Source organism: Cebus imitator, unplaced genomic scaffold (genome assembly GCF_001604975.1).
Source record: "Cebus imitator isolate Cc_AM_T3 unplaced genomic scaffold, Cebus_imitator-1.0 Scaffold2, whole genome shotgun sequence".
NCBI lineage: Eukaryota > Metazoa > Chordata > Mammalia > Primates > Cebidae > Cebus > Cebus imitator.
Genome location: NW_016107317.1, coordinates 12,233,989 through 12,258,677, shown reverse-complemented (window position 1 = coordinate 12,258,677; position 24,689 = coordinate 12,233,989). Strand labels below are relative to the sequence as shown.

The following is a 24,689-nucleotide window of genomic DNA, read 5'->3' as shown; positions in this document are numbered from 1 at the left end:
TCAGGGGCAAATTGTATAATCAGATGGATAAAAAGCACAACTTCTGGTTATCAACTTTATCTGGGACCTCAAAACTTTCACAGGCTGTTTTTGGTACATTGCTACTTCACCTATGACTCTGCCATTTCTCTCCAAACAATTCACTTTAGATCACGCTTCACAGAAAAAAACAAAAGATATCAGACATAGACTCAACTCCTTTAACTTCCTTTCCATCAAATGAACATTTAGTTGCATCAATATCCACCCAATTCTCCTTCCCTTCTGTTTCTACATGGGTGTCTCTACTCCTAGCAAAGTTCAAATCCTTCAATTATGCTCTGAATCCTATGCTTTCTGCTCTATTTCTACCATCTGTTAATTCCTCTCTTACGTTTTCAACCTTTCCCTCTTCCCTTCTCTCTCATTTTTTCTCTCTCTCTTCTTCTCTCAAATGCTAATGAATACATGCCATCAGCATTTAAATATTGTCTCTTCCTATTTCTTCCCATTTTAAAAAATTGAAAAAAATTCCTGAGCCCTACATGTGCATACAATAACTACGCCATGCCTCCCCCCATTCAGAGCCAAATGTATTACAAAAAGCATCGCCACTTCTCCCACCCACTCCCCGTAGCCCACTCTAATCTGGTGTACTTTTCCAGGCCAGCAAAAATGCTTTCAAAAAGACAACCATCTCCACATTCTGAATCTCATAAAAAATGTTAAAAGCATCATTTTATGTCCTCTTAGCACCTTCTGTTACCACATATCACTTCCTACTTCCTAAAATACTCTTCCTTTAGCTTCCTTGGTACAATAATACTTCTAATTTTCTGTGTAATTTTCTGGCAACTCTTTGTCATGTTATTTTACAGGCTCTTCCACTTCTTATAGATTTTAAATGTTGAAGCACCTCAAGGATAGGTCCTTGTTCCCTTTACCTCTCAATATATTATCTCCTTAAGTGGCTCTGACCATTCCTATGACTCCAGTTAGCAGCTACACAAATAACTCCCATATTTATAGCTCCAGCTCAGACCTTTCTTCTAAACATCAGACTTACAAATAAAACTTCAATATTTCCTCTCAGACGTCTGTGGGCATCTCAAACTCCTTATGGCCAAAAGTGAACTCAAAACCTAATCGCCCCCCAGTATTCTCTACTTCAATAAATAGTATAATCATCATAGCCATTCATCCACTTTCCACAAGTCTGAAATATGAAATTCATCCATGATATGTCTCTCTCCCTTGGTCCTTGGAATCCAATTACCATAGGCAACCTATTCTACCTCTCATACATACAAATCCATTTGCTTCTTTCCATAAAATATACCATACATCAAAGTAGAAAAGATTTTCTTTTTAATGCTGATAACATCTTGTGCTGGTGTGGGTGTTGAAAACAGGCACTTTCAGATGTTGCTGAAGTGTAAACTGGTAAAACCATTGAGAATTATACAGCAATATGTGCCAAAATTCTGCATATTTTGTACATTGTTCAAACTATAATTCCCCTTTTTTACGTTGACTTGATATAATTGTGGCAGTAGTTTTATAATAGTGAAACCTGGAAACAAATGAACAGTAAATTTGAAATACTTTGATGTTTATCCTCAAAGCATAAGGAAGTGTTTGAAGGGTTTTAAACTGGAGTACGATGTGATTAAATATTATAATTTCTATAGATGATTCAGTAGCAATGCGGGAACTGGGTTGAAAAATCAGAAGGGATATGGGGACATTAGTTAGGGTCATTAATATTTTATCAGCTAGAAAATATTTTGTTTCATCTGGGAAAAGGTCTATTTTGATACAGGAGATGATACACACACACACACACACACACACACACACACACTCAATGTATGTGAAAACCCATCACTGTTTTCAGCACAATCTAAACAGACTCTTACCAGCTGAGAATTTTTAGTAGTTTATCATATGTTTTGTGTGATAACTAGATCACTTGGGGAATTTTTTTATCCTCAAAGTATTCAAAATCTGAAAATTGTTTTAACTCACCCTGATTTAAAGTTTGCAACATTCTTGACAAAATAAAGAATTTAGAAAGGACAGTCCTTCCTATTCTGTTCAGGATGAACGCTTTTTCTAAATGCCATTCACTGTGTCAGTTGTCCTACACATAACCCCTAGTTACTCTGCTTTATTAAATCCCCACTTCGAAACATAAAAAAATAAACTTGACACAATGAATCGAAGTACAATTATTATTTTTGCAGAGGATGCACAAGCACAATAATCTCAACTTATTGTTAATACGCACAGATGCAAATGAGTACAGTAAAAATCCTTGGAAGAGGGGTGAAAATATGAAACACCTTATTCAATAAATGGTGTAACATGTATTGAACATCTACTATGCATTAGATACTGTCAAGTGATGAAGATACAGAGATAAATGACGGATGAACCTTGCCCTGTATGAATAGCTCAATTCATTCAATACAAACTCAATTCAGCTTTCAATATAAAGCTTGGTTAGAATTTCTTCAGAAGCCTCATACCTTACCTGCCACTCACTCAGGACCACTGTTATTTCCACCCTGTGGCTAAAATTCAAAAGGTTAACAACTTCTGACCTCTGTATTTCTGAACTAGTATTCTTTAAAGGTACTATATCATGTTTCTATTCTGTTCTATTTGAAAAACTGTCCAAAAAGTAAAACTTCATGCCTCTGACATACCAAGTATTGCTTTAACCATAGATGGCCTCAGACATGGCAACTGACCACTGGTTTCACCAAGTTCTTGATATGACCTGAAAATGCACTCTGCCCCAATGCTGGAACACAGCCAGAGTAAGAATCATGTCACTGATGTCAATGAAGGCCACCATACTTCCTATCTTGTTATTCTTGGGTACGACTACCCAATTTGAAAGGAGCATCCAAACACATTATTCCTTCTTTCATCTTCATTCCTTGTTCACTTTCCTCCATCCTGAATCATCCTCCCAGGGTATTAAAAAAAAAACTGTAGAAAAGGCTACAAGTTTTTCCATTCCTGTTTCTTTGTCCCTTTCAATGTGACTTTAAAGGTTCTCCATCATCTGTACTGGCCTTGTGACTTGAGGAGACCAACAGAATGTGGTAGAAATAACAATGCCTGAATTCCTAGTTTAGGAGTTAAGACATTTTGCTAGTTTTGACTTTTTAAAAATATGCAGCCATCATATAAAGAAGGCTGAGCTAACATGCTAGTTGAAAGATTACATGAAAAGACGCTCTAGTCATCTCAGCAATAAAAAGTGAAAGTGTCATAAACCAACCATCTGAACTGACACACCAGCTAACTACAGATCTACAAGCAAGCCCAGCATGATTTAGAAAAAAAAAGATCCCAGTTGAACTCAGTCTAAATTGCTAATATGCCAAACTGTTTTTTAAACTACTAAATTCTGGGATGTTTTCCTACACAATAAATGCTACTGATAAAATGGGCTTCCAATCCTCCATCTCAACTAATGACCATGTAGATCCTCCGCAACTTAACACCTCACTCTCAGTGAAACATGGATTTTCAGTTAAGACAATGCAGCTTACTCTGAAGTCCTCTCATTTAGACTGTTTATTTCCCACACCACACGTATGCTTGCTATAGGAAGGGGCGTCACTTCCAAAATACCACTATCTCACCCTCGGGAAAGAATTCAATCTCCTTTAATGTTTATGGCATCTGTCTCTTTCACTACATTTTAAAATTTGTGTCGTCTACCTATGGCATAGTCACTGGAGACTTTGGAACTTGAAAACATTCTTTCTCTCTACCTTAAGCTGGGATTTGTCTTGGGAAATTTTTAATGGCCTTTGGAAAACTTGTTCATCAACTAGAATCTAAATTTGCTTGACTCCTTGCCTCCTCATATGTGGTGAATTTCATTTCCTATTACTTAAGCATTCCATTTCCATAGCTATACCCCTGAACATGTTACCCCATCAAAATTAGTCAACCCTCTGAAATATTTCAACTCTTAGCCCTTGAGACTTCTTTCACTAATATATTAAAATAAACAAAATAATAAAGATTTTTTAAAAAACAAAAAGATTTAACAACAACATTCAACTGAATAACCATAGAAAAATGTTTATGGTATTTATCAAAGAATTATCTTTAAAAGATACCAGAATCAGACATATTCCAAGCTTTTAAATCAATTTAGAGACAGATAATTATAATAATATATAAAAGTGATCAAGAAGCAAGAACAAATTATCCAAAGAAATTATTAAAAAGATGAGTGATGGTAGATTTGCTCTCCTGAATAATAACTAATACTCACTAGAAAGTTATGATAAAATACTATAGAATTAGTATCCTAAGACACAAATAGATTAATAGAGAATAAGAAAATCTTAGAGTCAAATACATGTAAATATGTCTAATATAACAGAAAGGTGCAATGTTCATCAGCGAACAAAATAATTATTTAACAAATGGTACTAGAATTGTTGGTTAATTTGCTTAACCAAAAAAAAGTTAACTAGATTATTATCTCACATACACAAAAAAATGAATCCTAGGCTGTTTAAATTTAAAATGAAAAAAAGAAGGGGACATTCAGAGGCTGGATAGTAAATATTTTGATGAATAAAAAGAGGACAGGGCCTTTTAAAGGATGACAACGCTGAAAGCAGAACTATTAGGAAAAGACTGAAAGACTCAAATACATGGCCTTTTACATATTTTTGATTGAAAAACTCTTAATAAAAAACATTATGAAAATATATTTGTAACATATATAGTAGATAAGTTTTATTATAAAAAGAGCTTGTACAAATAAGAAAAATGCAAAGAATTTTTAAATTGCATAATGTACATGAAAAATTAATTCATAATACAAATACAATGAATGTTTATACATTGTTGGTGGGAATGTAAATTAGTACAACCTCTATAGAAAACAATATGGAGATTTCTCAAAGAACTAAAAATAGAACTACCATTCAAACCAGCAATCTCACCATTTGGTATCTACCAAAGAAACAGAAATAATTATAGTATATCAAAAAGACCACTGCACTCATATGTTTACTGCAGGACTATTCACAATGGCAAAGTCATGGAATCAACCTAAGTGTCCATCAATCCAATCCATCAATGAATAATTAGATAAAGAAAATGTGACATGTATATACCATGGAATATTACACAACCATAAAAAAGAATGAAATCATGTGTTTTGTAGCAGCATAGATGGAGCTGGAGACCATTATTCCAAGTAAAATAACTCAGAAACAGAAAATCAAATACTGCATGTTCTCAGTTATAAGTTGGAGTTAAACAATGGGTACACATGGAATACAAAAGGAAATAACAGATGCTGGGGAGTTCAAAAGGGGAGAGAACAAGGGGCATGAGGGTTGAAAAATTACCTATTGAGTACAATGTTCAATATTCGTGTGATGGGCACACTAGAAGCCAAAACTTCAACTTTATACATATATTTATGTAACAAACCTGTACATGGGCCCCCTGAATCTATAAAAATAAAATACATTAAATATTTTTTAAACAAACAAACAAACAAAAGAAATTGTCAACAAACATAATGAAAAAAAATTCAACAATCCAGATTTTTACCTCCACTTTAGTCCTTTATCCCAGACTCCAGGCTCAAATATCCAACTAGTTGCACTACATTTCCACTTAAATAGCTAACACACCTCTTAAACATAGTATGTCTAAATTCAATTTGATCTTAGCCACTCTCCCAAATATAGCTCAATTACCAGCCTTTCCAGTCTTAGGTATTAACAACTATGTCCTCTTACTTCCTTGATCCAAAAACTTTGTAATCATCCTCAACTCCTCTCTTTCACTCATACCCATTTCTCACCATTAAAAACCCTGTTGGTTCTACCTTCAAAATATATACATCCAAAACCTAATCACTTCCCATAACTTTGATCTAATGAAACTTCCATTATTTCTTCCCTATGTAATTTCAAAAACACACTTGCCTTGCTTAAAATGTGTAACCAGCAACCCACTGCCCTTGGCATAATAATAAAACTCCTTAATTTAACCCCATCCTACATCTCTAGCTGAATCTCATATTATGACTCTCCACACAGCAGTCACTTCTGCCACCTTTTACAGCTTGACACCTCCCTACACAGAGCCTCTACATATTCAATCTCTCAGCTTACACATTCTTCCTTCCCCTCTTCACTATTTAAATGCTATCTTTCATTAGAACTCAACGCCAACATCCTTTTCTCAGGAATGCCTTCCCTGATCTCCCTGATAGTAGAATTTTACTAATTTCAGGTGCTTTATCAACACCCTATGGCTGCACCATTGCATTGCATATTTGATCATTACATGATTACAGAAAAGAGATTCAGTGGTAAAACACTCATTTCACCTTTATTTCACTTAATTTCTATATGCCTAGAACAATTATTCCATATTACTATTTCTAGATCATTTCAAGAAACATTCTCCACCTCCTAAATTCATTCCTGGGCACATGGAAAATTCAGCCAGGATAGTTAATTCAATTCTTACATCCCACTTCATATTCTACTGATTATCTCCCCCAGCTCTAAGTCCTTCAGCATTTAGGAACTGCGGTCTGAGGAGACAGTAATACATTAAATAAATCAGTGAACAAGTACAATGTGCATCTTGTTCTATACCAGCCCACTCCCTCCCTTCTTTCTAACTAACAAATAATAGTGACCTTTCTGAGATTCAGGGCCTGAGAAATGCTAGAGATAGACTACAAGCATGAATATAGATGGGCAAATTATTAACATTGCTTTGCTGTAAAATGTCCTAATTTCTGATCAGAAAAGCTCACTTTTTTAATTGGTTTAAAGGCCACTTTCTTTCATTGATTTAAAAGCATAATGCTTACCTACAAAATAGTATGAAAAGAATATGTTATCTACTGCAATTTTTTCTCCTCCCCAACACATAATAAAGGATTAGCTTCCTAAATTTAATAATAACGATTTAGGCAAACAAACAAATAAACAAACAAAAGGCTCTTGGTTTGTGGTTTCCTATAAATAATGCTACAGTAAATTACAGGATCCTAAAACTGGTTGAAAAGGCTTCACTGGTTAAACAAAGACCAAGAGAATATCCAGGGCCATCTGCAAACACTTGCTTTCAGCATCATGAGGTATATTTGTGCGGGCTCACTAACTCCTTGTAAATCACCATCTTTTAAACCACAAGAATCGAGTGGCACAGAGCACAATTCTAAGAGGATGGATTAATGAGAGAATTTTTACAGAGGAGAAAAGAGAAGTTAAGCTTTTGGAAAACACATTGTCCTAAAGTTTTCTAATGCTGGATTGCTCTTATTAATCTTCTTATTCTTATAAGATCTACAATAAAAAACCAGAGACTTCAATGTATGTGGAGTACTAATAGTTAACAAGTTGGAAGAGAACAGTTCAATTTAGCATTGAGACAGCAAAATCTTTCTCAGCAGAAACACCCAGCATAAACTAAAACTATTTTACAAGACTATACCAAGCTATAAAGGCCTAGGAAATTAGACAGATGTGATTTATTCCACAAGTACTCAGAAAAAGACTTCATCTAATAAAAATGCAAAGAAAACTTTTTCAAAAAGCTTCTGGTATGGAAGAATTCTACATGATCTCTAACTTTTAAGAATTCCAGTTAATAATCAAGGTAGGTCTGGACCTTTACATAGATACTTTTAATTTTAATTCAGTATGTTTTCTCTATTCTTTATTTGCCAAAAACAGGTAAAAATCCAATCAGAAGACATTTGCTTTTGAAATTTCTCTTCCCAAACTATCAGATTTGATAGCTTCTGTTCCATGTAATGAAGTCTTACAAAGTAATGAAAAGTTGCGCTTTTGATAATAGGCATACAAATTTCATTTTAAGGAATACTACAAGATTTACTTTTGATTCTTCCCTCTTACTAATCATATAGAAATAAGTATTATAAAATCATATTTCCTAAGTACTTACATGCCCATTGAACATATGGGTAATTAAGGTCCTTGATGTCTCTAGAACATCACAAACTCTTTCAATTCTCCATTCAAACTGATTTTATATTTCAATTGATTAAATACATTACAAATCATATGAGACAGTATAAGAGACACTGCATATGTTTACATTGTGGCGCTTCCACTTCACTGGCTGGCTTATCTCAAGCAAGAGAAGCAACCTCCCTAAGCTCCAATTTCATCTGTAAATTGGGAGCCATTATGAGAAACAAGAGAGATGATTCTGTTAAGTTCTCACACTTAGAAAATACTTCTAAAATGTCAGCTTAAAACATCCCTAAAACATATCCTGACATCTTACTGCATACCTAAGATCAAAAAGAGAGAGAGAAAGAGAAAGAGAGAAAGCAACATTGAGCTCCTGGACAGTCAGGAAAGCACACCTGTTAGGTAAGTCCTTCCTAATCAAAGTATGCTCCATGAACCAGCAGTGTTTGTCTCACCCCAGAACTGGTTCGAAATGTGAACTTTTAGGCCCCACCCTGAAACACTGATTCAGAATTTTTATTTTAACAGAATCTCCTGATGATTCATATCCCCACTAAAACTTAAGCAGCACTGAGCTAAGTGACGTGTTTCTGTATATAGACCTTACAGATTGTCTGAGAAAAATTCAGGTCTCAGCAAAATTACCAATGTTATGAATCACGGAGGTCACTTTCCAACGGTTAAAATCATGAAGATTATATCTGTATATTATCTATTGTGCTACATGGACTGAAATTTATCTTTCCTGGGTTGCTGAGTTTGTTGCACAAGTATTTGTAAGACATCTCCTTATAACTTGCAATAATATTCATAAGTGAGGGCCATTATGAAGACAGCCCCAAATATTTTTTACACTCTCAGTGTAACTAAAGTATAAAACGATCAATAACTCCAGATCTGAGTCTTAAATCCTACAATCCTGAGGTGGCCCTATGGCTTAACACAAGTTCCATGTATCCAATTCTCTAATAGAGACAACATTCTAGCAACTGGGGTGAAAGGGATGTGAACAGGAGCTGCTGCCATTTAGAAACAAAATCTAAGTATAGGCTCTAGTATATAATGTAGGTGAACTATATACTGTGGCTTAGAGTGAGATTGCAGCAGCCATTCTGACAAATAGATGTTAGCAGCTTAACATTCCTGAGCTGGAGGAAGCTCCACTCTTACCACCAACTCCAGGAATGATTTTTAAGGCAATTTCATGTGGTCTTTTTTTAAAGTGAAAGATTTTTAAATTGGGGCCAGCTCTTGCATAAAAGGAAATGTGCTTAAACTGTATTCCATCTCAACCATCTTTAAACTGAAATGTGTCTGAATTGGTCAGGCACCGTGGCTCACGCCTGTAATCTCAGCACTTTGGGAGGCTGAGGCAGGCAGATCACTCAAGGTGAGGAGTTTGAAACCATCCTGGCCAAAATGGCGAAAACTTGTCTCTAATAAAAGTACAAAAATTAGCTGGGCATGGTGGCAGGCACCTGTAATCCCAGCTACTTAGGAAGCTGAGGCAGGAGAATCACTTGAACCCGGAAGGTGGAGGCTGCACTGAGTTGAGATCGTGCCCCTGTACTCCAGCCTGCGTGACAGAGCGAGATTCCGTCTCAAAAAAAAAAAAAAGAAAGAAATTCATCTGAATTCTGCTTTATCACAATCATCTCTAAACTGAAAAAGTGAATTCCTTTCTGGTCCCTCATACTAAACTCCCATATCATTATGTTTTCTTCATTTAATTCTTAAGCTACAATAATGTTAAGCCACCTGTAAATATGTACAGAAAACTGAAGGCCACATACCATTTTCAAGGCAGCCACTGGAGAGGTCAGTGCAGCTGAGTTGTTATTTTGCATGTTTGGTTGAGGACATAGGTGCTGTGGCTTTATTCTCCAATGGGCACTACATTGCCCCTTTACCTTGATTGTACAGTTGGGCTGTCGGAGTTACTACTTGCCACGTAATTGCCAAAATCAACTTCTAAGATGCTTCAAATTGCATATGTCTCATTCTCCCCTATTCTTATTTCAAAATGTAATTTTGTATGATCTCAATTGAGAAGAAAATAAGCTCATTTATAAAACAATTGCTTAAAAGCACTGCAGATAAAAAGTTGCATTTTCTGTCTCAGTTAAGTGCTTTTCTTCTCTCTTAAATTGAGTCTTCTATAAATGATACCTAGATTATTGTTCTTTTGCTTTGGTATAAATCTGAAATCCTCTCACTTACTTTAAAGCCTTGTGATACTAAGAAGGAGGACTAGCCTTCTGATCACCTAAAGAATCCCATTTTAGTCCCCTAGAACTGTGCTAGACAGTTTAATTATTACTAGAGATAGATTTGCATAACGCTTTCTTCTGAAAAGTCTTAGGTCATTTAAGCAATGTCATTATATGCACACAGAAATTCTTTTGAGAAAGTGTAATGGGACACGAAAAATAATAAAATCCACAAAATACATTTATTCAAGGATTTTAATAATGAAGAGAAACTGCAATTCAGAGTGAAGAACTAGAAGCTGAGTATTCTATTATTTTAAAATAAAATATGATTAAAATAGGCACAGTAGAATGCCTTAGAGTCAGAGGACAGTACCCTTGTTATGTCCACTGGAAAACCACATTCATATCAGAAAAAAAGGGGAGGTGAATACATTCTTATGCCATCTGTGGAATTTACTGAAGATGCAAAACAGCAATTAATTTAACAATAATTTTATATGAGTTCACCAGACAACATTGTTTGTGGTAAAACAAGAATAGTTGGGCTTCCATTGACTATCTCTCATTAAAAGAACTCCTATAAATTGTCATTTTCCTGTCAAGGTTGCTTGGGAAAGACCAAAAAAGTACCCCAATGCCCTTTCTAAAGACCTAGTGAAACCTGGAGAAATGTGCTGTTTTCAGACTTCTCTCAGCACTGCCACCTAGTGCTCCCTTGCTAAAGGAAGAAAACATGGGACCATCTTTTTGTAGAATAATTAGGCAAAAGCTAGCAATATTTAAAGTGCCATAGTCTTTGACCCAGCAACTCTGTCCTTAGCAACTTGCTCTATAGTTAAGGCCATAAGACTGTGCCAAAATTATGCAGTAATGGCTTCCTGCAATATTGTTTCTCATAAGAAATATATAAATGAGTTGGAAACAATTAAAATATCTTTACAGAGGGAAGAAATAAAATTAATTTATATTTAATATGAAAATATCTCCATATATGTTATTAGCAAAAAAAAAAAAGTCCAAGAAAATTTTTAATATCATTTACAATATATAAAAAGTCTAGAAAGGCAATGTGAGTGGATGCATTAAAAGTCATCTGGAGGGATACACAAACCTAGAAGTTTGATGGAGAAATAATAGGGAGATTTTTATGTTTCATTTCATATCTGTTTGTATTGTTTGCATATTTATTATATGCATGCATTATTTTTAATTAAAGCATTAAAAATACTGTACTAGGATTGGGAATAAAGAATGGTAGAGTTAAACAACTTACACTACCCAGGGCTGGCATAAAGGACATAGCAGCTAAGTCACTGTTACATTGTAATCATTCTGATTCTGCCCTACATTTCCCTGGCATTCCAGCTATGAGCTGACTAATTAACAGTAGATTTATATTTTTCTAAAGATCATTAAAATATATCACATGGTGTCTCATAGTAATTAATCTGAAGGCTGTATTGTTAATTATTCTGCTATATTAATATATTGCCAATTCAGTATTTTTCCACTGATTTGACATTTGCCAATTTTTATAATGTTTAAAAGGTAGCAGCATGCCAATTGCCTTTTTGAAGGTTTTTTTTTTTTTAATTAAGATAAAATTAATGACAGTACAGTATTTAGGAAGCCTACAGGATTATCTTGAGGAAATCTCTCTTTAATAAATTTAGCTATCTGTCTTTAGAGAAAACATTCCCTATCATAAGCTCATTTTCTTAAAGTAATACACAAATGAACTATTTTCTTGTCCATTTGTCACATATTCCTATAGAATTATACAAGTATTCTAATTCTATGATTTATCCAATGTTATTTCAAATACTAAATTAAAATCATATTTTAGTGAGAAAAGAGAGTTGAGACCAAGGCTATATATGGGATTTCCAGTGACACCATTAGCTTTCAGCTCATTCAATTGTTTGCTGTGACATAATATTCTTTATTGACTACAGACTTTCAAGAAATATTCTTAAAATAGCACATCTGATATGTAAAATAACACACTTTCCTTTTGATTGCTACTTCTACCTTTTCATTATTACATAATTTCTCTCATTCTATATTGGCATTCTGGTCATATGGCCCCTCGTGTCTCTATTGCACCAATTAATTTATAATTGTGTTCATGCCTGAGAACCTCTAGTACATCCTGAATATTTCCCATGCTTCCAGCATAATTGTAAGAACAGCTACGTTTATTGGTTACTTTATTTCAAAATTATTTCCTTTTTTAACATAGCCTATATAAATTACGTTTTCCCCTCTGTTAAGAACAACAAAAAAAATTATTGGTAAATTATACTTCACTGATTTTTATTGAAAAATAAAGAATACATATTCAGAAGTCTCTGAATCCGTTTTATCAGATTATCATCCAATTTTTAAAAATCCCTAAGTACTTGAGTGGCAATCATTTAATCTCTACTACCCCTACTTTACCATGTATTTTAAGGTGACAGGACTAGAATCATCTATATTAATGTGCAAAGAAAATAAGCCTCCCAAATTACCACTTCCTACTAAAAGCAAGAAAATTATTCTTTGAAAAAGTATGAATACAAAATATTTACTCTTATTTTTTACTATTTAATATTAATGAAAGCAGCCCATAAATATATAAAAAGGCACTCATCTTCATTAGTCCCCTGGGAAACAACAAATTTAGGCTGCAGCACAATATGATTTACCAACATCATTTATCAGAATGGCTAAAATTAAAAAGACGAAAAATGCCAAGTGTGAGTGAGAGTGTGGAGCAACTAGAATTTTCACACCTTGTTAGTGAGACAATAAACTAGTATTACCACTTTGGAAAACTGTTTGGAAAATTGGTTTTGCAGTAGGGCCAAACAGTTTTACCCTCTAACCAAATAATTCCACTGGTATTTATATATATATATATATCTCCATCAGAAATACATACATAACGAAGACCAAGAAACATGTAAAGAATTATTCTAGGAGTATTATTCACATATCCCAAATCTGCAAACTACCTAACTGACGTCCAACAACAGATTGAATTATGGTACATTAACACAAATAAAATATATGCAGCAATAAGTATAAAAGATCTGCAATGGACAGCAAAATGATGCAATAAATATGAATGAGTGCAGCTACATTTTTTATCTGCATCAGACATATGGATGAGTCTCATAAAGAGGATTGTGAGTACAAGAAGCCAAACACACAAAACAGTACATAATAATGAGATATTAGTTTTGGGTTTCAACCTTTATTAAGATATGCCCACAATATTGAGGAAGAGAGTGGCCTTGGGGAAATCAGGACACAATTTGAGAGAAAAAATATTATCTTGCACTGCATACTACTATTCAATCTTAGTAAAGTCACTTAATCTACCTGGCTTCATTATTCTTCTCTAAAATGGGGATAATGAAACCTTACCTCCCAAAAGCAAATGGCTGTTTCAAAGAACCCTTGAGGTCCTATGTAGCTTTAAGATCTAAAGCTAATGAACTAATGAGATCATTTCACTACTTTGTATTTTTATCAATAACAACATGAGTGATCCTTTTAATAAAAAAATAGTTAACATTGTTCTAAGCGCTTTACATGTATTACCTATTCAATCCTTACACAGCCCCTATGATGTAGATATAATTGTTATTTCCATTATACAAATGAGGCAACTGAGGCCATTAGAGGTTAAGCAATTTGACCAAAGTTTCATAGCTAATAAGTTGTGGAGTCAGAATCCAAACCCAGAAAATCTGACTTGAAACTCACAGACTTAACTACTCAATATACAAAGACATCACATTAAAGTCCACCTTAAACTAAAACGGCTTTTAAAACTAAGTTTAAGATAATCCAATGTCTAATCAACACAGAGAATATTAAAGTGTAATCTATATTATATACTGAAACTCAGACCTTGCTCAATCAAAACCATGATCTTTTATTTATTCATATAATTCTGGACTCTGAAGAAATACCACTTAAACTAACTGTTGCTACTAGGCAAATACGTCAGTTCTGGTGGTCACATTCACTTTCCTTGTATTTGAGATCTCTCTAGTAACGGAGGAAAGACATTAGAGCAACAGTTCAGGTTTGCCTCAGATTCCCTGTTTTCATGAACCACCTTTCCTGTGAAGCAGAGCTCTGTGTACATGCCTGAATCTACAATCAATATTAATAAAGAATAAATAAATAAAGGCATGCATCCATGTAATAGTAGGAATATTCAGAAAAATTAAATTATTTTCTAGGTTCAGTGACCTTTGGTAACGTTTGATTTCCTAGAATTTCAGTCAATTATTTTCTGATAATTCTTTTTGTTTAAATCTGGGTTGAGATTTTATGTACTTTAATTATGTCTTGACCTCATTCTATTTCAGAGTTAAAGTCACCTAAATTATTTATACTTTCCATTTTCTACAGCTATCAGGAAAATGTGCCACTAAATCTCCCTAGTTGTTAGTTGATAGCCTGAGACTGGGATAAAGGATATGGAGGAGATAGCGACTGAAGAGGAAGATGATGAGTGGTGAAGGCAAACTCTGACACCTAAGACTCAACTAGGATTCCAAAACACCTCTGGTGAGCTTAGCTCTAGGTCAATAAAAGCAGATCACTTAGATTAATTGTAACAGATGGTTTTTAAAAGAAAAAGAAAGCAGGCTGTCAAAGCACAGTACTTTCAGATGGAACTTCTCTAAGACCTCTAACTAACTGCCTGTTCCTGAACATCTTGGAATTCTCATTATGAGGAAGATGAAGATAATAATACCTACTTATAGAACTGTAAGGATCAAACGAGGCACAAAGTATGTGCCTTGTAACCTACAGAAGCAATATGACTTCATTATGGCTGTGATTACTATGACTTTAATGATTTGGCCTTGGCATTCCTGCCTTCGGCTTTTATCCTCTCTGTTTAACTCCAGCACACATTTTAACGGTCCCGGCAGGAATTAAGCCCCTCCTCCCAACACTTTGTTTATGTAGATTCAAATAAAGAAAAGGCTTGGCTTCTTCTGACTTCTTTCCCAGAACAACAACCTTCTTGCTATTCATCAGTATCTATATTCAGACAACGAGCTAAGTTGAAGTTACTGAAGGAAAGTATAAAGGAAGCTGCAAAGTAGGACTGCCCAGAAATGTGCAAACAACTCTGATGAAGCACCCTGAAAGCATTAAAGGAAGAACACCAAAAAGTGGCCACATGTACGTATTTCATTCATTTCAATATAGGCAGAGTCAGGTTCAGCAGTTAGGTCACATGTTTTACTTTCCAAAGACTTCAGAAAGAGTAAGAGATTAATTGCTTTAAACAGTTTTCAATAATAATCTATTTTACTGATTTTTGTCATTAAAAAGGCAGTCGAGCAGAAGAGTTTCAAAGATAGGATAAGTGCAGGGTCTAAGAAGAGGGCTTATATTTGTACGCAAATGAGTAAAAAACATAGGAATTTATCTCTACTCCACTAAAATTAGATTTTCATAAGTTATAACAGTGATACTACTGGCGAATTAACATAGGAAAATGAGACTATTTCTCTTCACATGCAACAGTAATACACACACACATACACAACATCACAGATATGTGTAACTACTGGTTTCTCCCACTTTAAATGCATATGAAAATCTGTAGTATCTAAGCAAGTCAATCAAAAAATCACGATTACATTTATTTCAAGTGTTATTTGTCTTCTACAAGACTTTTCAGAAATACATTTTCTGGATATTGCCAGTGACTTATTTTTAAATTGTGCTTTGCGGAAACTCATTCCAAAAAAGAACCTCCAAGAATATTCACCACATGAACTAAATGCTTATTTCCCTAAGGGGAAATACCTATGGCTGTTAACTGAAATGTCTTGCTAGCTCTAGCAAAATGTTAAGTTCATTAAAACTAAAATTTTAAATCTTTGAAATAACAAGCAAACATAGGCCTAAACCCTCTTATCTGATATATCATTAAATGTGAACAGCAAGATAAAGTCACTTTATCCTTATTATTTTTTAGCCATATTCAATGACAGCATATGGCTTTTTTTTTTTCCATTAAGTTGTGGTCTGCTCACTGATTACTCACTTCGAGCTTTATTTTCTATAAGAAGCAGTTTATTTCAATCATTAACACCAAAGACTGCCTGAAACACTCTTCCTTAATGAATCTCAAAATATTTTATCATTTCATTACGTCTAACTGTATGCTTGTTGGGAAGAATTCAAGCATTAGTCCGATTTAGCCTACAGTATACTCTTGGTAACAGAGATAAATGGCAAGATCAGAATTGAAATTCACTTCTGATGAATCTCTCACAATAGCCCGTTATTTCAATGAACCTGTATCTAATAAAACTGACATCACTTAATGCATATCTGTCATATCCATGAAAAACAACATAGAATTATGGATGGAATGAAGGATAAAAGAAGTTAAAGCAAAAAGTATGATTCCTTGCTATTGTATTATGAATATGAAGCCATATATATACATATGGTCCTTCTTCCTTCCTCTCTCCAACCACCTAAAAGAAAACTATAGGACATCACCAAAAGCCTCCTGTTATTAAGAGAAGTCCCAGAAAAACGCAGATTATTTCCCACCAAGGAAATTAGCTAGTAACATGTAAGAAAAATTGTATTCAATCCTTTGTAGTTCCACTGAATCGACTTGACTAGGCTAATAGGCTTTTATGAGATGGATTGGCTTCTATGTAAAGCCTAATAAAATTAAATATAAATGCATTCTTGAGGGAATTAAATCAATGGATTACCCAGCAACTTCCTGATTTTTCTCTCATAGCTTGTCACTCTCACCAGCAGTTGCACATTGCACACTGTGTAGGCAAGAGTAAGATATGGCCGCAGTAAAGGAGTTGGGTAAACATAACATTCTAGCAAAAGCAGATGTTAATTTCTCTCCCCCTTCCTCCACCTGCTGTCTCCCTCTCTCTCTCCACCCCGCCTCCTCTCACCACTTTGTCTTTGTGAGAGTGTACATATAAATACACTTGCATTTACAGAGCTCTACATATTCCACAAACTTTAAAACAACTTAGTTTTCATGTATGTTACTACTCCTTTGTGCAAAAAATAGCTAAATATTTTAAATAATCTTTTTAACAAAGGTTTAAGTGAAGTCTTTTAAAGTATAAGTAAAATAGAGAAATTATTCCATTATTTATTGAATAATCTAAAACCCAGTTAAAGATAGTTACAAATGATTCAAAAAGTATTTTTTCACAGCAGAAGTGAACACTATATAATAACTGCTAAAAGGCAGAAAGGCTTCCACACACAGTGGTATGAGCCTTTTTTTCCTGAATGAAGGTCATGGCCCTATCCACACTAAACTACCCTATAATCATGTGAACTTCTTGTTTGGGCTAATGGAACAGCATATCTTCTGCTGTGGAGGCCACTTGTGTCACGCATTTCCTTGGTTATTATGGCCATGTGGACCATTCTTAACCTATTTGGGAGATACTTACAGTAAATAGTACAGTGAGTGAAATGCCTTCCAGTAAGTTTCTTATATATCTTTCCTACTAAAACACTATATGTAATTGATTACTCCAAGAAAAATTTGTCCTGCTGGAATAGAGGCATAGCATTTTAAAATGGAAAAGGACTGATAACCTAAACAGAGAAAGTATTCTTCCTTTTTTCTATCACTTCTGAAAGCTATGTAGCTTGCCCAGATTAAACCAATGATGGGTGAATATTTACTAATGCAGAGCTTTATTTTTCCAAAGAAAGTATTCATCATAAAAGTTATGCTCACATTTGCATTCCTTACAGCATTTGCCATCCACATACGCAAGAGCCGACTTAACGGGGCAGTCAGGATTTGGACAGATGAGAGTTTCACACTGGATGGTTCCATTCTGAAAAGGAAACAGTATTTAAAGAAATTCCAAGTTGAAGTTTAGTCATATTCAAGAATTTTTTAATCCATTCCTTAAATTTTAAACTCTTCATATGAAATGTCGTAAGTACCACTATTGTCTTTAATCATGGCTCTTTAGCAGGACCCATCTTTTACAGGGACAGTGTTAAGGACATAGGTGGAGGGGAGAGGACGATGTGACAGGGAAATGGCAGGCCTCACAAGGGTAAGTCTGGAATACCCAACAAACCCAGATTACTCATAAAATGAACATCAACAAACCAGTAGAGTTGTGGAATAGCTGCTGCCATCCTGGAAGTCCCAGTCTCAAGACCCAGAATCTCTCCATGGATATTTAAGCTTGAAAAGACCACTGCCAGGAGGGGAGGCAGTGCTGACAATCACCAGAAGGAGGTGCCAAACTGGAGACAGGACGACCACAAGGAATTTGATTCCTAAAGATCTCCCAGAGCTCCCAGGTAGCTGGCTACTCAGGTTTTCCCAGTCATTTTATTGACTTCACTATACCACATTCCATCTTTTACTCAATTTGACTTTTGCTCCCCATTTAAAAAATTTAGGAACATATCATGCTCCTGAATAAAAATTACATCACACACACACAAACGTGCACGTGTGCACACACAGACACAGACACACACACACACACACACACACACAAACACACAGTTCTGAACTATTCTGATCTTTTTATATGCATAATATTCTGTTTTTGAATAAACTGGATGAACTTGGAAAATTTTTTTAAAAGGCTAATTTACATAGATCTCTGACTTCTTTCCAGAAAACCAGCTTTAACAGATGAGTTCATGTGTAATTTAAAAGTTTAAAACCAAACTCATTTTAAACTTTTCTTTGAAAATGAACATATATTTCATTTTCATATATGCATAAAATATTCTACTTCATTAGTGAGCAATTAGTGAAATCACATTTATTTAAACACTGTAATTTGTATTCCACTGTATTAGTAAACTATTAGATTGTCTCAACCATTTAAGCTCTATCATTTCTTTATATTTCTTGATCTGGACACAATATTTAATGCTGCATGTAACTTAGCTTCATTAAAATGCATTCATAAAAAGACAAGGGAAAAAAATATCTCTGGAAATGTTAAGGATAAGAGGATAGTCTTCTTTGGGAATCACCTTACTTAGTTTAAATTGCTAACTTCATGTGTGTACCAATAAACTTAAACTTTATAGCATTCCTAAACCGTAATCATCTTTAGAGGATAGAAGGTGTTTTTAATAATGCAACACATTTCTTTAGATGTGACCAGGTTTGTTGGCACTTTAGTGTTGTGTCTTGAGGAAATGGGTCTTGAAATTTTCATGATTACATTGTTTTAATAAATATTTAAAGAGTGGGAGCATCTGAATTCCCTTAGTCTGAGCTCAAATAGAAGCCGTACCAGGCATGTGCAGTTCTTACAGCCATCTGTCCAGGACTCAAATTCTCGGTAGGTGGTTCCCTTCATGGTGCAAGTCCTTTCACAATAGCACTGATCCAATCTATTCATTCGCTGCTCAGCTCGAGACAGCTGTGGCACAAAAGAAGGGGTTTTACATTGTTCATCCTTCCAGCAACACAGAAAGTGAAACGCTCCAGCAGGCATTTAATTTTTTAAAAGTATGTAGCAGTAATGATGGCTGTTCTCGTCAACCACTTGACATAAACATATTTAAGACTTTAATTTAAAAGAATGAGTATTTTTCCTCTTATTTTTGTGATAAATTTGCTCCCTGGCTTAGAAACAAACAACATAATTTATAAGACACGAATCAAAGGTTAATTCAAAACAGCATCACTCAAATGCAGAGAAGCATTTTCCAGGAAAATGTTTAACTTCATTAATATGCTTACTCAAGTATAAAAATAAAATTCAGAATTTATATTGTATAAGAAACAAATCATATACCATACAACACAGCCATCAGGTAATCTGTAAATACCATACAAAATGATAAGTCTGGTGAAATTGTAGGTAAACCTGGTATGTGCTTAACAATATTAGTAAATAATCCTAGAACTGCAACATAGTGGTAGAAAGCATTTATGGTACCATTTCTTTGATATGATTCTGGTATCTATATTCTTGACACTGTCCTCCTGCCTCCTTACTTGTAATGAAAAGCTAAATAAAAATAAATAATAATAAAAACTAAACAATAGGTTTTGGGGTACATGTGAGCCAAAATGCAATAAAAAAAAATAAAAAATAAAAAAAAACTAAACAATAAATTCTCCTGTAGTAAGCAGTGTATAAACTAGGTAATCTGTCTCTTTCCTGATTTGCTGAACCATTTGTTATACAGATGGCTAGAATTTTAATATTTATAAGCCTTTCCTTAAGCAGGGATTTAGATTCCATCCTAGCAAACAGTATGTTATAAGAATATCCTCGAGGAGAAAATCTATGGTTATAAAAGGAAGTATTAGGAACATCAAGGATTTTTAAGCTTCCTCACTGTATTTTTTAGTAGCTTTTACCTTGGCTGATGTTTTGGCTAAAATATCCTGTAGCTCCATGATTTTCTGCACAAGTCCGTGGAAGTCATTGCAAGTTGGACAGGCTGGAATTACAAACACTACATTGATCAAGATGCATTTATAAGGGGTTCAATCTGCTTAAGTCTATGCTGACAGCTAATATATGGGAACTCCACAGTGCAAGAACTAATAGACTTACTGCGATTAAGATCTGGGCACTGAGCAATAAATCCCTGGGGCATAACAAGTAATTGCACATCTTGCATTATACCCTGTGTGTGAAAAATAAAAAAAAAAGACATTACTTTCATTTACCCAAATTATGTTCAATGGTCAAGTTCATGAAGACAAGCATTACAGAATAGACTCACCAAAATCCCTGAGTAAAAAGTCTTTGTTAATGCATTATTTCTACTTCATACCACAGGGAAGGAAATTCATCAGGCACAATAGATGATTCCCCATGTATTCTCCTATTGATAATGTTTTTAAAGCCTTAAGATTTAAATGTCAAGATATAATTAAGAGGCAATAGTTATGTCGTTTTGAGAAGTTATTTTTAGTTAGCCACTAACGGCTTGAAAATGACCTTTAAAAAATCAACGTGATAATCGCTTCTGGCTTCAGCAACTCTGACATTGATACCAATTTTAAATTAACTTTAATTATTGAAAATGATAGAAACACTGAGTCATGAAAGCATGCTCATTTGAGCATTTCTCATTTTTCATTTGGATCTTTGAACACTAATTTCTCAGTTCAAAAAGGACAATAGATTTATTAAACAGCTACGGCAAGATATAGTGATGAGTTCTTATGAGTACAGAAAGTTTAGCATGAATTTTTTAAATGCTAGCTGGAAATGACCTGTTTCACACAGTAAGTTTTACCATGTTTATAGGCAAAATTTACATGCATACTTATTAAGGTATAATTAGCTTCCAGCTTGCTGGGGTCTTAAAGCAAAGGACAATGGTGGCTCAGAAATGATCTGTCAGACACATCCAGCTGTCTCTTTTATCTGCCACCCCACCCTTTCTTCATGGCCTTTATATATTTTATTAAATTATTATTTTACTTTATCCATTGGAAAAAATGCAAACAAAATATCTAATGATAGGAATAACAGTACCAACATGATATCAAGATAATTTTAAATATACCTATAAAAATTTACCAAACACTGGACTAGCAAGGGTAGGATTAAATGGAAGCAAATTGTGTAACAGTTCCTATTACTTAGAAGCAGCAACATAAAAATAAGGCTACCAAGTACAGTTACATAGTTTGTGCACTGTACAACTCTAATCGATACTATATACAGACTGCAATAAAGAGAATGACCCCTAAAGTTGTGCACATAATTGATGTGTGGAGATTCTGAGGCCACACTCAGGCTCCACGGGAAAGACTGTCATGATTCAACAGAGAAGAGATTTGGCATTCACAGCACACATCTGCCATCCCTTACCTGGGAAAAGAGCATGATTTTAGGATTTGCAAGCATAGAGTCAATTACCTATTTGTGCCACTTACTAGTGTCCTGGATTTGAGCAAGTCACTTAACCCCTCTGTGCAGTTTTGTGCATAGTAAAACAGTAAAAAAAAAAAAGACCCTGCATCAAGACTAGCAAGGCTAGGATTAGATGGAATCATATTTTTCAAGTATCTGGTTTCCTGGTAACAATGTTTAAATAAGTTTCCAAAACACCTTTATAGAATTGTAAACTTTGCTTAGAAAACAATTAAATTTGCCAGTACCCACTCTGCCTTGAAATCTGTGAGTTAAACCTATCACCTATCCTTCTTTGATTTGGTAATCGTTGAGCCACTTCCATGTTGTAGGCACTATCATAGTCACTGGGGGAATATGATTACACTATGGGCTTGTAGTCAAGCAATATTCTGGACTTTATTTCTTCATCTTTAAAATACAGAAAGAAGTGACATGTCCTTTAGAGCCTCTCCAATGATGAAATTCTATGAAGTATTGTCTCTAAGTACATACTAAAGGAAAATACATAAATTATGGCTGCTTTTTCTTTTGACAGATTTGTGCACATGTGTATTCCTTTCTCACTTTCTGCAGTATGAGACCATGAATAACATATACTAGAAAGCTTTCAATCCTCTATTAACATCATTGTAAAAGTATCATCAAAGGTTATATTTCAGTGGTTGAGACTTTATTTGTATGTTAACATTTTAGGTTTTCATTACTTTGAAAGATTAATTCAAAGAATGACATGTTAACTGCCCTGATTGCAGCCTTGTGATCATTTCTGCAATGCCTAAAGATTAAACACATTGAAAAAAGAAGAGAAAATAATGTTTGCTGGCTAAATAAAATATTACTGCTTAAAAAAAAAAAATAGACACAAATTTTCTAACGTACAAATCAAATCATTTTGTTTCACACCATAAAAACTAAAATCTACTTTTTGAAACTCATTAGAAAACATTTACATTTTATTCTCAGACTTTTGCCAAAAGATACCTTAAAATATCCATGTGCATTATTTCTCTGTCCTAGCCAAAATGTTGCGCCTAGAGGCAAGTCTGTGGAGGGCTTTTCTACCACCCTTTCATAAATTCTGCAAAAAAGAAATATCAAAGAAGGAACGTGAGTAGACAGTCATTTCTTAGAATCTTCCCTTTCCTAAAATGAGGACATTACACTTACTTATTGCAGTCAATGTGTAAAATCAAATGGGAAGCACTGATGGCTAAGGAGAGCTTGTGCCACTTGTCATCAGCCAAAATGTAAGGAAACACTTCTGTGTGAGGGCGGTGACTGCCTGAGCGGTAATGCAGTCTGACTTCATTCCGATGGCCACTGCTTTCAAGTTCCAAGTACCTGCAGAGAGAAGAGCCACATGGGACACGTTAAAAATAAAGTTCAAAAATGATTGAGGTGACCTCTGCCTACAGAAGGATGGAACAGATATAATTTTTACTAGTTCTCTCACTAAGTACAACCAGATATCATATACCAAACACACACACACACACACACACACACACACACACACACACACACACACAGAAGAATCTGGAAGATAGAGAAAAGGAAGATATTCAGGATCCAAGGAACAATATGGTAGTGAGTTCAATGGGTTTCCATTTTGTGTCATATATCCTAGACTGGAGCTCAAGAAGCCCACAAACTGGAAATATCAATAAATGTAGACCTAAAAAATTCCCAAGATGAGTCTGCTTTCTCTAGCCAAAGGAAAAATAAGGATCAGCCTAGCAAGAAAGAAACTTCTTGAAATAATCTCTCGGTTCCATTCAAACAACACAGAAAAAACTGTGACCCCATCCCAAACCATGCCAACCAAAAGCTAAGTGAGAAACATAGATTTCTACCCTGTTCAAGCAGAAATGAGGCACCTAACACCAGAACAGTGTCAGAGAAGGCCAAGTTGAGAGCCAAGACTATTAATCCTGCCAGGCAGTAATGAGCCCCCCACAACCCTATAGCACTAGTGAAGACCATATAATGAGGAGACTGGACTTCCATCTCCATTTGGAAATAATGAAGCACAATTCCCGTTCCCCACTGGGATAGTATCAAAGGAAACCTACTGCAGAGTCAGGAGTTTTACCATCATCCAGCAATAATAAAACCACCCCTACCACAGTACCAGCAGAAACCATATAGGGAACTGGAACTTCCCTCAACTCAGAAATAAAAGAAGCTTGCCCCTCAACTGTCAACAAAGGCAAATGGGGAATCTAGATTTCTACCTCCACCTGGCAGTAACAAGATAACACCCTCCCTTCCCCTGCCAAAGCAGTGTCAGACAAAACAGGCAGGTTAAATAAGATTCAAGTCTCAGAAAATGATACAAAAGTGTCCAGTTTTCAGTAAAAAAATCATTAATTATAGAAAGAACCAAAGACATCGCCAACTGATTGTAAAAAGACATAGAACAGAATCAAGCTAAAATGATAAGGATGTTAGAATTACCCAACAAATATTTCAAAGCAGCACAGACAAAAACAAACTATTATAAACAGACTTAAATGAAAAAATAGAATGTTTCAGTAAAGAAAAATGGAAAATTTTGTTTAACACCA

The 24,689-nt window shown here is 34.7% G+C and overlaps 1 protein-coding gene across 1 annotated transcript in view; it reads right to left on the bottom strand.

The window, feature by feature from the left end:
* Window positions 1–24,689, bottom strand: part of NELL2 (neural EGFL like 2) — a 371,569-nt gene that overhangs the window by 249,879 nt on the left and 97,001 nt on the right. The window contains exons 5-10 of the mRNA XM_017529745.2: window positions 23,290–23,463; window positions 23,104–23,200; window positions 20,806–20,878; window positions 20,607–20,689; window positions 19,528–19,656; window positions 17,985–18,087 (exon numbers count right to left, since the gene is read on the bottom strand). Of these exons, the coding sequence (XP_017385234.1) occupies window positions 17,985–18,087; window positions 19,528–19,656; window positions 20,607–20,689; window positions 20,806–20,878; window positions 23,104–23,200; window positions 23,290–23,463 (659 nt within the window). The remainder of the gene's footprint in view (window positions 1–17,984; window positions 18,088–19,527; window positions 19,657–20,606; window positions 20,690–20,805; window positions 20,879–23,103; window positions 23,201–23,289; window positions 23,464–24,689) is intronic.